Below are 16,186 nucleotides of genomic sequence, written 5' to 3'. Positions count from 1 at the left end.
GATGCCATCTGTTATGTGATTTATTTAAAAAATAAATTATGCATTATTTATTATTATAAAAAGGCAAAAAGCTTAATTTTTGAGAGTAGAGATGAATTTTTTAAGAAATTGTAAATTCCGATAAGTAAAATTTTCATTAAGTCCACCCTCTCAAGAAATAACATATGATCCCCCCCTTTATCTCCTCAGTCCCTTGACTTGTAATCACCAAAATTTAATAGTATCAATGCCCCTTATGTACAAGTTACCATGCTAAATCTGATTTTTTAATCTAATCTCTACCCCATCCTGAGATATGAAATGAAATATAATCGATATCCCCTCACATATACAGAATTTGTTTTTCCCCTTTTGTGTTCAGGAGGTCTCAAAATGTGGAGGTTTGCAAAATTTCGGCAGGTCAAATTTCACCTGATTTCAATACTTTTTCATGTTATACACAACTGCTGTGAAAGTAAAATTATCATGAGACTTATGATGCAATGTGTTATGATCTAATAATAGATGTTTTTGACTATACTATTTAATAGTCACATCAGTTCAAATAAACTTTGCTGGTAACAAACATTTAATTTAAAGTACTTTTTAATATTTAAAAATGTCTTCAAGATTACATTATGATGTAGCATTATAAGAAAAAGTTATTGTATAGTCTAAACAGAAGAGTTGCTGAACATTACCTCTTTTTTGAAGCATTTGTATTATTTTTCTAACTTGTTACCTAACAAAACAAAATAAAATTGCTTGCTTTAAAATTTTTTCCTCCATAAAAGCATCTTAAAATTTGATTCAAATCATTGTGGGGCTTAGAATCAAGTAAATACAGCATTATCATTTAAGTAAACAAATTCTGTATTTGCTCATTATGCTGTTAGTAATTTAAATAAAATCACATTTGACTAACCTCTTAAAAGCTTTTTTTCAATCAATAGAATAAATGTTTGAAATTTATTAATTACTCATAACTATCATTTCCTGAATTTTGTTAGCAAATTTTTAAAATATTCAAGACAATATATGCAATCTTCAAAAATAAAAGTCCATTAAATTGAATTTATAACTGTAAGCTAAACATCATTATATAAAATTATACTGAATAAAAAATCACATTTACTAAAAATGCTCTTATGAAATAATTAAATAATGGCAGCAATAAATACTGTTTCAAATTGAAAGGTTGAATGCAATGGTAGCTTAACACTCATCTATGTTGAAATTGAGTTAATACTATCATCTGTTCTAAATACCCTTTGAACTGTTTAGTAGTAAGTTCAAGAAAGTGCAAACTGCAAGGATACATTAAGGAATTCAGCCAAAATGTCATCAGCACTGATGGAAAAGTTCTTTTGTATTGTATTTTCAATGTAGCTATAACAATGGAACATCAATGGCAGGTAATGCGACACATTAGTACTAACAAATATGCAAAAGCATCCTTATACTGTAGCAACTCTGCAAACTCAAATACAGTCTTGCAGTGAAACAGAAATTTTCAAACAGGCTGAATATCAGCAGTCTGTTTTTCAAAGACCTAACATCAGCTTTCAAGCAACTGATATTCTTTTCTATACACTCAAAAATCCAGTATTTCAAAAATTTCTAGAAAAATATTGCAACATTATGAATCTGTGTTCAGGAAAAATTACATGCCTGGCTGCTATATTGAAAAATATGGCATGTTAGGAAGGCAGTATAAATAGAAAAAAATCTAGGTATCATAAATGAAACCACCGATAAATTGTTTCATTGACAACATCATCCTGGACAAATTTATTTGTTTCTAGATTTAACTCTTATGTTGTTAAATGAAATTTTCTTCATATTTATTTTCAGATATAGTGGTATTGTGACATTTGAGGCATAACAAACATGAATGCATGAGGATATTGTCAATAATATTAACAATTAAAAAAATAAAACACTGCGACTACACTACCCTATTTTTGTCTCACTTGTCTTTTTCATCCATATTCAGTAACATTGAAAGCTTATTTGCTTGTGGGGACACTGTATGCAAAATATGTGAAAATAAATATGAAGAAATAGTCTTATTTTACAACATCAGAGTTAAATCTACAGAGGCTTATTTTTGCTAAACAGGAAATGACATCGCAATTTTTAATCTCTTGTTTTATGAGGTTTAAATGTGAGGAATTATAATAGTAATAATAATGCTAATGATGCGGTAAAATAAGAAAGTTATACATTAAAGAACAAAACTAAAACTCCAAAGGTTGATAAACCTACATTGTCTAGGTCCAGTCATATTCACTTGTCTAACATTGCTCTAGGATATGGAACTTAGACTTTTAAGCTAAACACTCAATTTTCAGAGGCACCTTTTTGGAAATGCTTGAGAAATGGGTCCTATTATTTGGACAAGCTGTTTGTGTTTAGGGCCATGTGCTCACCAAGTTTTGTTTTAATCGGCGACCCAAACATCTGGCCCTCTCCTTTGTAGCAATAGGAATAATTTTTTAATGAATAATTCCAAACAGTCCACTTGATCACAATGTTTAAACAGTATTTTACAGGTTGTGTCATGTCAAAATTTTTGTTTTAGTCTACTGAAAAATGGTCAATGTAAAAAAGTCATCCCAAAAATTCCCCAAATTTTGTGTCAGTCAATAAAAAAATTCTCAATCTGGAAATGCTGGGCAGCATTGCATGAAAACCACCTTCAGTTCTCAATGTCACTTCCTACTTTTCTACCCAAACTTGCTTCACAACATCACGAAATTACTAGATGTGTGGTGCATGGGACTCCCATCGAACAGGAGCTAGACATTCAACTGTTTTCCTAAAGTGTGTTTTGTGGTTCAATTTCATGCTGAAAGTCAAAATAAGAAGACCAAGATTTTTATTGCTACTTGCTATTGTCTATGTAATATTTTTATCACCACTTTTAAGCTAAACACTCAATTTTCAGAGGCACCTTTTTGGAAATGCTTGAGAAATGGGTCTTATTATTTGGACAAGGAGTTGTTTGTGTTTAGGGCTATGATTTCGGTATCACCAAGTGACAATTTTGGCACTTTGCAGTGCAACCCCTGATATATCCTTAATGATTTATCATCAAAAACAATATTTCAAAGTTAGATATAAAATTTAGTGAATTTGATTATTATAATTTTTCAATTTATAAAAGTAAATGGCAATTTTAATTAAATTACACATATTTAAATATTTTAATTATATAGAGTACAAGCTGAACTTGGTCAAGAAACCCAGAAAACTGTAGAATTAATTGAATCTATAGAAAAACAAAGTCAGCATTTATATTATGCTGAATTACCTGTTGATTTGCCATATATTCCACCAAATACAGGACTTAGTCAGAAGTCAGGATATCTGTTTCAAAGAACGTAAGTATAAAATTTAATGTGTTGAGCTGTTGTTAATGAGTATTGCATTGTCTTTAAAACAGATAAAACAATTTATATCAGATTTACAACTTCTTGAAGAGAATTATAATTACCATGTTTATTTCTACAAGCAGATACAATTGAATGCTAAGTAGCCAATATGGATAAGATGCTCTTTATTGTTTTCTCTTTGTTAATAATAATAATCTGTAATTCTATACCAAAACTTTATAGATACTACATTTATTATGTTACAGTTATTGAAAACATTCTTAGTAAGAAAATTCATTGAGTTCAAATTTGAAAATTAAGTGAAAAATTAATTATTTTAATAATTTATTAAAGTTAACAGCTTGTTTGCTATAAGTTTTTTTAAGAACTAAAAAGTTTTAAATTCAGATATCACACAATTGATAATTTATACTAATGTTTTTAAAGAAATCAAAAGCTATTTGATTAATGACATTCAACCATCAAAAATGATAGATTTCAAGGTTAATTTGTGATTAGGAGATTTAATCATAAATTAAGTGAATTATTTATACAGAAATGCAAAAATAGGAAAATGTTTAATATTTTCTTCTATTTTGTATTTTCAATTAATACTTTAAAAATAACAACTTGTAATAAATCAATTTGAAATATAATGTAAAAGATATTATTTGAACTTATATTCTACATTGACAATATACTGCAAAAAATAAGAGATTAAATTTCTGAGATTTTTGTTTTTTCTATGTATGTAAGAAAGATTTTAGTCTGGAGGATATCTAATATTTTATATTTCAAATAATCAAAATGAAAGATTTTATATTTAATTATCTAAAATAATTTTTTTTTTTTTTCATTGTGTAGAAAATTTGCAGGAATGGTAACAAAATGGGAACAAATATATTTTTATACTGTAGGAGGATATTTGATGAGCATAAGTAAAGATGAGGTATGATTTTTATATAAGTATATTAAACAACCCGAAGCCCTATATACAGTTTAACCCGTTTATATCATCATCCATGAGACTGGCAATTTTTTGACATTATAACCAAGTGTCGTTATCTGCGGGGTTATAATTTCAGTCCAATAAAATGTACCAAGTGTGTTTAAGAATCTATTGTAAACTCCATTCTAATTTTACATTGTATGTTTTACCGTAAAATTATTTCTTAATGGCAATACAGTATACTGTATCTATTATGATAGTAATAATTTATTATCGTATGTATAAAAATGCAAACTACATGTTTAAATAAACTTTATTTACATTGATGTAATTAAAAATTTCAAAAATTACATTTTATAAGAAATTTCTATTTGTCTTAAGTTTCAATAATGGTGGAACTTCCAGTTTTGAGAATAATGTTGAATCAAAAGGAAACAAAAGGTTAAATTAATGTATGCCAATTAAAAATAATTTAATTATTTCTTTATAAACTATTTGATATAATATGCTATATTAAAAATAATAGAATATTTAACAATTTAGCATGAAGTAATATAAAAATGAGCATGTAATAACTGACCATCATGTTGTTTAAAAGTGGCGAATTTCACCCCACCGAAGTCAGGTGAAAAGAGCACCACCCACAGTCATTCTAGGAAAGTGAACTCTGACCCTAGGACTGAACACGTAGTATTTTTTTTTTTTTTTTGTTAAATAAAATTTGGAAGTGCTTCAAATATGACGTTAAAACAGGATTTTATGTTGTTACAAGTGGGTTTTTTTTAAACATTATCTAGTATAGTAAAATCATGGGCCCGATAAAAATTTGATATTATATTAGGGTTGTTGTTATATCCGATGACGTTATAATCGGATTAAACCGTATATATATATCCCTATATATAAAAGCCTTGTATCCTTGTATGTATGTATGTACGTATATACATACATACATACACACACACATAGCCAAATGATTGCCTTACATACTTGGGCTATAAACTACATACTTCTGTTTTTAATTATTAATTTATATAAGAGATGGCACTTAATGTCTACCTCTTGTAACAAATTACTTAGTATTAATTATTAAAAATGGCAGATTTATAGCCCGAGTATTTAAGGTGATTGTTTGGCTATGTATCTATATATTTTAAGTAAAATGTAATTTTTTGTTATAAATTCTTGAGAGAGAATATCAGAAAATTGAATTCCTAGTTCATTTCTTATTACATAAAATATTGCCAACTAAGCATGTTTTATACAGCAGTGCACTCAACCATTTGGAGGAATTCGAAATTGGCATAAGTTAATTTTATTATTTAAAAAATGTGCTTGAGTTGTTTTCTTGAACATTGTAAGTTTTAATTTAGAAATTCATATAATCCAGTAATTTCAATGATATCAATTATTTATAAATTATTTAATAATATACTGTATTTATAAACTAATTATAATATACTTTATTTACTTTTACAGTTAAGTTAATGAATTTCTAAATATTGACAAATTATTTCAATCAGTAGTGAAAAATTTATTCTATATATATGTTGCAGTCAAAACCCATTTTTAGTTAGAACGCGTTTTAACTAGTTGAAACTAGTTTATACTGGATGTCTTTGTTAAAACCCATTTTGTCTAGTTAAAACTAGTTTTAACTCAAATTCATTTTTGACTAGCAGTAAATTCTAGTTTTAACTAGACAAAATGGGTTTTAACAAAGACATCCAGTATAAACTAGTTTCAACTAGTTAAAACGCATCCTAACTATAAACTGGTTTTGACTGCAACATATAGAGTGATTCAGGGGAAGATGCCTATTTTTTGATATTTTCAAACAGTGACATCAGTGACGTCAGATATTGTCATGTGTTTGTATGATGAATCGTTGGGCCAGTATTGAGTGCGGAAAGCTGTAGTTGGCTACCGTTACCTCATTTTCTACATCCGAGAAGAATAAAAGCAAGATAAGAACAAAGTTTTTGTAGCGAAATGTTTCTAGAATCATTTTAAAACTAAAAGTTAAAATAGAATTTATTAAGAATTGCAGAAAAAATTAATGTGTGATGTAGTTAAGGTTCTAAAGTTTCCGTTGTGAGCTACCACCGATCATAATCAGACATGCTAGAACGCATGATTCCACTAGGCATCTTACCCTGACAAATGGGAAAGATGCCACATTTTTGTTGGGATAACATGCCTATTTTTTGTTAACTGAATTCCAATATGCCTATTTTTAATAAATTTTTGTTTTCTCGTTTTATTGCATGATATGCATAGAAATTATATAAGGACTTTTCAAAAAGGTTTTTGGACTGAAAAAAGCTTTCAGCTAGCTATAGAGCATGTTAGAATGGGTGGGAACTTAACAATATTTATATACTGTGCTGTTACACTTACTATAAAGTACTTTGTACTACATATGCAATAAATTAAATTTGGTTAAGATATTCGGAAATTAATTTTATGCAATTATATTTATTTTACCCCAATGGCATTTTAGGCATCTCACCCGGATACTCAGGGTGAGATGCCTAAAATGCCAGACAGTGAAGAAGTCGTCATTGCAAACACAATACATAATTATTTTTGATATACTCCAAAGTTTTATTTGAAAAACATGCTCAAGAATATGATATTTTCATTAGAGGCCTCCAAAACTCAAATTATTGCTATAATTTCCTTCATAAGCAAAATGTTAGGCATCTTCCCCAAATCACTACACACAACTTTATTTATTTCCCCTAAACATATTTATGTAGCTAAAATTAGTTTTAACTAATGTTAAAAGTTAAAACTAGTTTTATCTAAAATCAAAACATGTACAGCAGTAAATTAACTAGACAAAACCCATTTTGTCTAGTTAAAACAAGAATTTACTGCTAGTCAAAAAGGAATTTGAGTTAAAACTAGTTTTAACAAAGACATCCAGTATAAACTAGTTTCAACTAGTTAAAACGTGTTCTAACTAAAAACGGGTTTTGACTGTAACATATATATATATATATAGCTTTTGAAGATTTTGAATATATATATATATAGCTTTTGAAGATATAAGAAGATTTTGCTTTTTATATATATATATATATATATAAAGCAAAATCTTCTCTCATCATCACACACAAATAATGTAAATTTAAAAATTATTTTAATTTGCAATTTGAAAATTTCAGAACAACTTTTAAACAATTTTTGAAAACATTGTTTTAATTTTCAGTTGATTTGATTTTAATTATCATCTTATTATTTTTAATAATTTTTATTTATTTTTAATTTTGCCTACATTTTTTAAAAATTAATTGCAACTGATAATGCATTTAAAGTGTTTTTTTTCTCTTGCAACATAACTATAGAAGTTGATTGTTGTTTCACACAAAAGTTAAAGCCACACAAAAATCAATGTTAAATTAAAATTTAAAATTTTAATTTAATATTAAATTAAATCAAATAATTCAGTCAAAATTAAATCAAAATAATTCAATCAATGTTAAATTAAAATTTTAAATTTTAATTTAACATTGATTGAATTATTGGGCTACCTAGTTTCAAATCAAGGTCAGCAGTCAGCAAAACAGTTTAAAATGTAATAAACAAAATTATATTTTGATTGAAAAAATATTATATAAAATTATTTTTAATACAGTGAAGTTCTGTTAACTCAACATCCAGTATGCTGGCAAACGCAATAAGCCAGCATGACGAGCTCATCATGGGGGAAGTTATTGGTGCATTAGAACAAGATGCACTGATGCCTCTTATTCTAATGCACTGATCAGTGTTCAGTGCCAGGGTTACCAGCATGCCAGTTAAACTGCAATTGAAAATTAAAAATTCACACTACTACTAACAACTGGGTATACTTGATTAAAAAAAAAGTCACCAAAACCAAATAACCAGCAGAAAAGGGGGGATAAAGCTAATGTTTTCACCCATATTGAATTGAAATCATCAGGCGAAATGACCCTTCAGCTATTGAAACATTGAGGGATTGCTGTACATGTGTGAAGAAGGAAAATGATATAAGAGAGAGGGGGAGAGCATTGTAAATGTACAATTTGTAGAATGACTTCCACACTGGGAGGAAGGAATTTACATTGTGAAAGTTAATGGCAGTATATCTGCCAGCAGCCTTATAAATTTCAACTTGTTCTAAATGTCTGAGATGTACAATACGGGCAGATTTTGTACAGTTTTACATGCGAAGATATCAAATTGTATCCAGGGGATCGAAAAAACTGGAAAAATTTTCACTGTTTGATAATGGCATATTCAATAAACCAACACCATGTCAATCCCGACAATGACAGATTAACAGAATTTCACTGTATTTAGTATGTTTACTTATAATGATAAAACGACTTTCTCATTATTAAAGTTTTTATGGTTTGCAGATGATGCTATAATACATTAAATTTTCAATTGTAATTTGCATGATTCTTAGTAAAAATACTTTGTTCTCACTAACTTTACTGCCGTTTTGAGTTTTAAAAATTGATATTTCAAGATGCATCAATCTAGGCATTCATGGCTCAAATGAATGTATTCAAAACTTGGTTAACTTATGATGATGATATTTGTTTGGCTTCTTGCATCAGTTGCTGAACCTCATTTAATGTTAAATATGATAGAATTAAAGTATAAGTATTTACATAGGCAGTTTTTTTTTCAATCTCCGATGATACATAAAAGAAAGACAAGTGTAAATAAAAAAATGAATTTATTACCAAAAATTAGGTACAAACATGGTTACTTTTCAACATAATCACTGTGAAGATTGAGGCATTTGTCTACCTGTTGACGAGTTTTACAATCCCCTCTTCATAGAATGTTGCCACCAGTGACTTGAGATGGGTCTTAACATTGTTTTGAAGATTGTCAGTCTCAAACCTCTGCTCTCCTAGCCACGTTTTCAGTTTAGGGAAGAGGTGGAAGTCTTTGCACATTAAAGGTATTTGAAAACTTCCACCCATCTTTGAACTTTTTAAACACCCAGTTTATACCCTTGATTTAGTGCTGAGCAACTTCCATGTCTTTCCTGAACTGAAAACGTGGCTAGGAGGGCAGAGGTTCAAGACTAATGACAATCTTCAAAACAACATTAAGGCCCATCTTAAGTCACTGGTGGCAACATTCCACAAAGAGGGGATTGCAAAACTCGTCCCCAGGTAGACAAATGCCTCAATTTCACAGTGATTATGTTGAAAAGTAGCCATGTTTGTACCTAACTTCTGGTAATAAATTCATTTTGTTATTTACATTTGTCTTTGTTTTATGGACCATTGGAGGTTGAAAAAACCGCCCTCGTACAATGAATGCCAATTGTGAGAAGCACGAAAAAAAAGTGCATTTTCTCATTTACATTCCCCTTCCTTGGGTTATTGTGTCATTCCAAAGATGGCAACATTAGATGACACAATGGGATAGTTCTTTGAAATAAAAGGGAAATTGGCTATAATTTCTTTGAGGGTAGTGTCGCAATATAAATTTATCTGAAATAAGATTATTTCAAATTTATTCTGTAGTACACAATAAAAACATGCATATCCACATATAAATAGAGAATTTTCAAATATTTTTTGAAAGACTGATTTTGGATTTCCCAATCATTTTTTATTCTTAAACTTAATGTTTATTAATTAATGAATGTACTGTGCTCATAATGTAAATCATTAATTTTTCTAAAGTAAATAAAATGAAGTTTAGGAAGTATTAAAAGGAATCGTTTCAGAATTGGGAGAAATTTTGGTATTATTTTATCACTACTTTCAACTATATTTATGTCTTCTATTATTGATTACATTTTCTGTACAAGTATGAGTATGATAATTTGTTTTCCAAATTATTCATTTTTATTACTTTCCTGACTGGTATACAAAACAGAGGAAAAGTATGACAATCAGTCAAAAAATGTCTTTCCAGATTTTTACATTTTTGGACTTGGCCCTTTAAATATTGAGAGATGCAAAAAATTTGGTGGTACCGTGTTTCCCCGAAAATAAGACATCCCCTGAAAATAAGACCTAGTAGAGGTTTTGCTGAATTGCTAAATATAAGGCCTCCCCAAAAGTAAGACTTAGCAAAGTTTTCGTTTGGAAGCATTGTTATGATGATGTTCCAGATGATGATATGACCGTCATTGAATAAATCTTGCTTTGTGTTCATAAAAATCAGGATCGGTAAATGTACTATAGATTGTTGTACATAGAAATAATGGCAGTAACAAGAAATTCTTGATAGGATTCACAGTTTGTCAGGTTAAGCTGGTTTGTGATGACAATACTATACAGTGTATAATAAATGTTCATTTTTTTTCAACAATTCTTCCTTATGAAAAATAAGACATCCCCTGAAAATAAGACCTAGTGCATCTTTGGGAGCAAAAATTAATATAAGACATTGTCTTATTTTCGGGGAAACAGGGTATTTCTTTTGTATGTATGGATGTTTGTGTGTGGGGGGCACTATTTTGTTCACTCTCTTTGAAGCTTAATAACTCTTGTGCTTTGTCAAAAATTTCTAAAATTTTGCATGGAGGTTTTTGTATTAAGGGGATTGATGCTATTAAATTTTGGTGGTTAAAGATCAAAGGGATGGGGATATAAAGAGGGTTACATGTCATATCTCGAGAAGAGTCAGACTTAATGACAATTTTACTCATTTTTAGCATTTACAATTTTTTATAAAACCCATCCTTACCCTCAAGCTTTTTGCCATTTTATAATAGTTAAGTTTTTAATAAAATGTCATAACAGATAGCACCATTAAATGTTGCTGGGAAAGTTAAGAGACTTGTTGCTGGATTTTTTTTACTCTGTGTTTCCATTGCTAATGTTAAATTTCTATAATCTACTATTTAATATCTTTGTATTGTGCAATTTTACTTTTACTTGTGGATTGAATTTAATAAAATATGTAATGATTCTTTAAATTTCTATGGTTAAAATTTGTTACAGGTTGCAGGCAGTTCTGTAATGGAGTTAGATATAAAAGTAGCTGCTCAAGCTTTGGAACAAGAAGATCGAAGAAATGTTTTTCAAATATCAAATGGAAAAAAGTAAGTAAATTTAATTACATTTTCTTCCTTCAAATAGTTTTTATCAAAAGAAAATAATTTGGTTTTATCAATGTTGAATGAAATGATTGGTCTAATACAGTGATTCTCAACATTTTTTAAGTGTCGCCACTGGGAATACCCACACATAAGTGATGTCAAACAAGTAGTTCAATTGGTTCTACTTTCCTAGGGAACATTTAGAAATTGTAACCGGTGTTACCAGTAACTGCCACTAGTTACCAAAGAGTTTAGAAAATGTGACCTAAATAATGAATGGCATTTAAAAATCACTGTTATGACGTCACTAGTTGTCCTGAGGTACTTACCAAAGTAAATGTGTGTGCCACCAAATTTTTAAATTATTAAAAGTGTACCATGATGAAAAAAAGGCTGAGAATCACTAGTCTAATACATGTTTCATTAATTTTAATAAAATTTTCCTATGAAAATTTTCATTATCGAATTCTAAGCTATTTTCTCCTCCTTTTATAGAGTAATTATTTTACAAGCTATAAATGAAAGAGAAAGAGATGAATGGATTGCCACAATAAATAATATTGCAAAGGAGTCCCATTCTTGTCGAGAGTATCCAAAACCAGTTAAACAGCTATCAAAAGATAGAAACTCACAGAAAGTATTCTATATTTTTATTTATTATGATAATAAAAAATTAAATAAAATTATAAACTATAAATTTTTTCCAGTCAGTTGAAAAGTCAGAACGTTCATCAAATTATACTCCATCTCCAACAAGTAGTGAAGCAGGGTATGTAACATAAATTTTAAGATACATAATTGTTCATATATAATTTGAATTTTGATGATTGTGTACATAAATAACAATCTGTTGCATTGCTAGAGAGTTGTTCATAGTATATGAAAACTGTTACTTTTTAGTAACAGATAGGTATATTGATTAATTAATAAGTACTGAACATACTTGTTATTCAGTATTCATTACTCATTAAGCATCTTGCAATGAATATTAGGTAGATAATATCAAATTAGGTATCATGTATTGGGAAGCCTTACCAAAAAACTAAGCTTAAAAAAGAAAATTTCTAATACAGAATATTTATTTTCCAAAAGAATTCCTGTAAACATTTATGCATTTATTCCAATGTTTTACCAGCTTATGAAATTATGCTACATAAAAGTATTTTGATTGCTGTCAAAGTCACTGTAGTACATGTTTTAGAACAGGGATCTCCAAACTACAGCCCGCAAGCCAACACCAGCCTGCGAGCACCACCAATCTGGCACGTGGTAGTGTGCCGGACAAGCCAGGTATCCGGCCCACCATAGTTTATTTTGATTATATTGTAAAATTTACAATATAAGTAAATCATACAAAATAATAATCAGATGTTTTTATATAATGACCAATTAAAAAACACAATAAATGACATACATAGGTAATTCACATAATGAAATTAAACACTATAATCATGATTGAGATTTATGTAGCTGTAACTTTCCACTCATAATTGTTTGCAGTTGTGGATCAAATTTACTAGTGGAAATTATCAACAGTGACTTCAAATGCTCATCAGTTAATTTGGATCTGTAAATATTTTTTGTATATTTCGTTTTGGAGAATGTTTTTCACACAGATAAGTAGTGCCAAAAGCAAAAAAAGCCACAAGCAGATTTTTGCAACTGATCAAACTGTGTGAGTTGAAGACTCCTATAAAATTCCAGCAATGATGACTTTAAATATTTTTCTTTAAAAATATTGCTACACTGTAAATCAATCATTTCCATTTGAAGTTCTGGGGCAAGGGTTTCTATATTGGTGTTAAAAGGATTTTGAAAAATGTTGATATCATTTGCAATTGCATCAGAGTCTGAAAAATGATACTCAAAATTTATTTTTAAAGCACCCAAAGCTTCAATTGCAAAATATACTGGAAATGGAGTCTCAGTTTGCTGACTGACTGAATGTTTGGCATGTATTAAAATGCGTGAAACATTTTTTGTTTAATTGAGATTGAAACAAAACAATTTTTTGCCGAAAGGACTTAATACAAGTGTATAAATCAGGCAGAAGCTGGTTTTCTCCTTGTAATTTTAAATTAAGGTCATTCATATGTTTAGTTAAATCTGTATAAAATGATAACTTCAATAACCACTCATTGTTTTGTAACTCTGCCAGAGAACAATTCCTTTCATTCAAGAAAATTTCAATTATTGCTTGGAGCTCAAAAAATTGCTTTAGAACTTTTCTGCAGCTAAGCCAGCATACTGCAGTATAAAATAGTAAGTCATTTTCTCCAATCTCTTCAATAAACTTGTGGAATTGACAATGATTGAGTGCATGTGATCTGATATAATTAATAGTTGACATGACTGGCTTTAAAACTTCTGACATATCCAAGCATTTTCTGCACAAAGACTTGATGAATGATGCAATGTATGATTAATGGTTTTGAACTATCGTCAGTTTCTATGGCCTTTGATATGAGAGCAACAACATCTTTATTTTTTCCACACACGTTTTTGCCACCAACAGTAGTGATACACTTCAAGTTTTTCTATTGACGTTTGAAGATTGTTTTTCTGAACAGCATTTTTAACTCCTTTAAAATATCTTCTCCAGTGGTAATGCTGTGAATGCTGTGAATGCTATGAACGTCAAGAAGCTCTTCATACACTTAATAATTTTTATCTATTCCTTAAGTCTCTAAGCAATTAAACTATTGTAAAACTTAATTATTGAATAAACTTTGAATTATTTAAATGAAATTAAACTAATGTAAAACTGTACAAAAGTGTGACTGCACATGTACACAAAGATATAGAGAGCGTTCAGAGTTGTAGATCTAACTCGCTTATCCACTTCAAGGCCTCTGAAGTGGACATTAATATGTCGCTCCAGTCTCCCGGGTAAGCCCGGAGGCTACATTCGCGTGCAATGTGCTCAACAGTCTGACGTGGAGCACCACAGTCACACCCCGGGCTCGGAACCTTCTTCCATTTGAACAGAGAGTCCCTACACCCGCCATGGCCCGTCCTGACACGGTTTAGCGTGGACCATGTTTTGCGAGGTAAGTCGAAACCTTGGACTTTTCCCCTATGACAGAACAGGCCATGCAAGTGGGACCCCATTCCTGTTTCCCAGCGGTTTTTCCACAATGTCATATAGTCATCATCAGTTATAGCCATGTCTTGAGCTGCCCGGAGGGTTGGATTCCGAGATTTCAAGCGATTAATGCTCAAGGATGGAATGTCTTGGTGAGTTTGGAGTTGAGGATTTTTGCTTATCTTTAGGGACTCGCGAGCAAGGGCCCTAGATCGACGCAGGTCAGGTGGCATGACTCCTGCCAACAATGGTAGCCAAAGTACTGGTGTAGATCGTATGGTAGCAGAAATCAGGCGCATTGTAACATTAAGCTGTGTATCTACCAATCTTGTATGGGAGCTATTCATCCAGACAGGGGCACAATACTCAGCACACGAATAAACCAGTCCTAAAGCTGAGCAGCGCAGCGTGCTAGCAGTTGATCCCCACGTGGTGCCACAAAGCTTCTGTATTATATTGTTCCTGCTCTTAAGCTTGCCAGCGACATTTTGTAGATGCGTCTTGAAAGACAGAGTGCGATCAAGGGTGATACCCAGGTATTGGGTACATATTATGTCTAAGAGGTTGATTACAGAAAGAGACATTCAGCCTTGTATTTGCCAGTTGATTATTCAGGTGGAAACAGGACACTTCTGTTTTGGTGGCACTTGGAGACAATCGCCATTTTTTGAAGTAGTGCCCCAAGCTCTCCAGGTCGTGTTCCAAAGTTTCCTCAATTTGCTCTAATTGACTGTGTTGTGCAGCTATTGTGATATCATCTGCATAGCAGAACTTTCTTGATGCAGTAATTGGAAGATCAGAAATGTACAGGTTAAATAGCAAAGGTGAGAGCACTGATCCTTGAGGGAGTCCATTGTGTATCTTCCTATCGGCGCTCATTCTATCCCCTAGAAAGACTTGAAATTACCTATCGCAGAGCATGCTGTTGATGGTATGGGCTGTTGCTCTGCATGGTATAATCTGTAAAAACTTGTACACCACACCCTCTCTCCAGACGGTGTCAAATGCCGCAGTAAGATCAATAAACACAGCACCAGTCTTCAAGCGCTTTTGGAAGCCTGCCTCTATATGAGTTGTAAGAGAAAGTACTTGATTGCAACAGCTCCTGTTAGGTCTAAAACTTGCCTGATCCATTGGTACATGTTCCAGAATAGTGTTGCTGATTCTATTGTAGATGAGCCTCTCAAAGAGCTTGTAGCAACAGCTGAGAAGTGCTATGGGTCGGTAGCTTTCTGGTTTTTCGCATGATTTTCCAGGCTTTAAAATGGCTATTATTTTAGATTTCTTAAATTCTTGTGGAAGTATACCATTCCGGAGTATGTCTGTGAAAAATAGTGCTAGCCATGCTCTTGTGTTCTTGCCAGTATGTATTAAGAACTCAAGATGTATTCCGTCAAAGCCAGGGGCCTTACTAGGTTTTAGTTTCTTCAGAGCCATATCTATCTCTTCAACTGAGAAAGGTCGGGCATAGCTTGATACAGATGCTGCCTTTCTTTTCAGAGCTCTAAGTTGACGTTTCACAAATTTGGTGTGGTTTTTATCAGGTTGTGCTTCTTGTTCTTTTATTTCACTTATGGTTTTGTATTACTCCATTTTGTTATGCTTTGTTCGTGTCATGTATAAGCCATACGCTAAATAAATAAATAAATAAATATTCCTTAAATAAAAACTAACACCTGAGCAGTATCTGAAACATCTGTTGACTCATTCAAAGAGAACCACTCTAAGTGTCGATTTTTGTCAGA

At 30.9% G+C, this 16,186-nt stretch overlaps 1 protein-coding gene across 3 annotated transcripts in view; it reads left to right on the top strand.

Moving 5' to 3' along the window:
* Positions 1-16,186, top strand: part of LOC136969364 (DCC-interacting protein 13-alpha-like) — a 58,784-nt gene that overhangs the window by 28,616 nt on the left and 13,982 nt on the right. For all 3 annotated transcript variants that reach the window (XM_067263497.1, XM_067263499.1, XM_067263496.1), the window contains 5 exons: positions 3,201-3,365; positions 4,221-4,305; positions 11,259-11,359; positions 11,852-11,993; positions 12,064-12,125. In XM_067263497.1, the coding sequence (XP_067119598.1) occupies positions 3,201-3,365; positions 4,221-4,305; positions 11,259-11,359; positions 11,852-11,993; positions 12,064-12,125 (555 nt within the window). The remainder of the gene's footprint in view (positions 1-3,200; positions 3,366-4,220; positions 4,306-11,258; positions 11,360-11,851; positions 11,994-12,063; positions 12,126-16,186) is intronic.

Source organism: Centruroides vittatus, unplaced genomic scaffold (genome assembly GCF_030686945.1).
Source record: "Centruroides vittatus isolate TY-2023 unplaced genomic scaffold, ASM3068694v2 contig_1777, whole genome shotgun sequence".
Taxonomy (NCBI): Eukaryota; Metazoa; Arthropoda; class Arachnida; order Scorpiones; family Buthidae; genus Centruroides; species Centruroides vittatus.
Note: the sequence above shows the minus strand (reverse complement) of the source record. Positions and strands in the feature narration are given on the sequence as shown.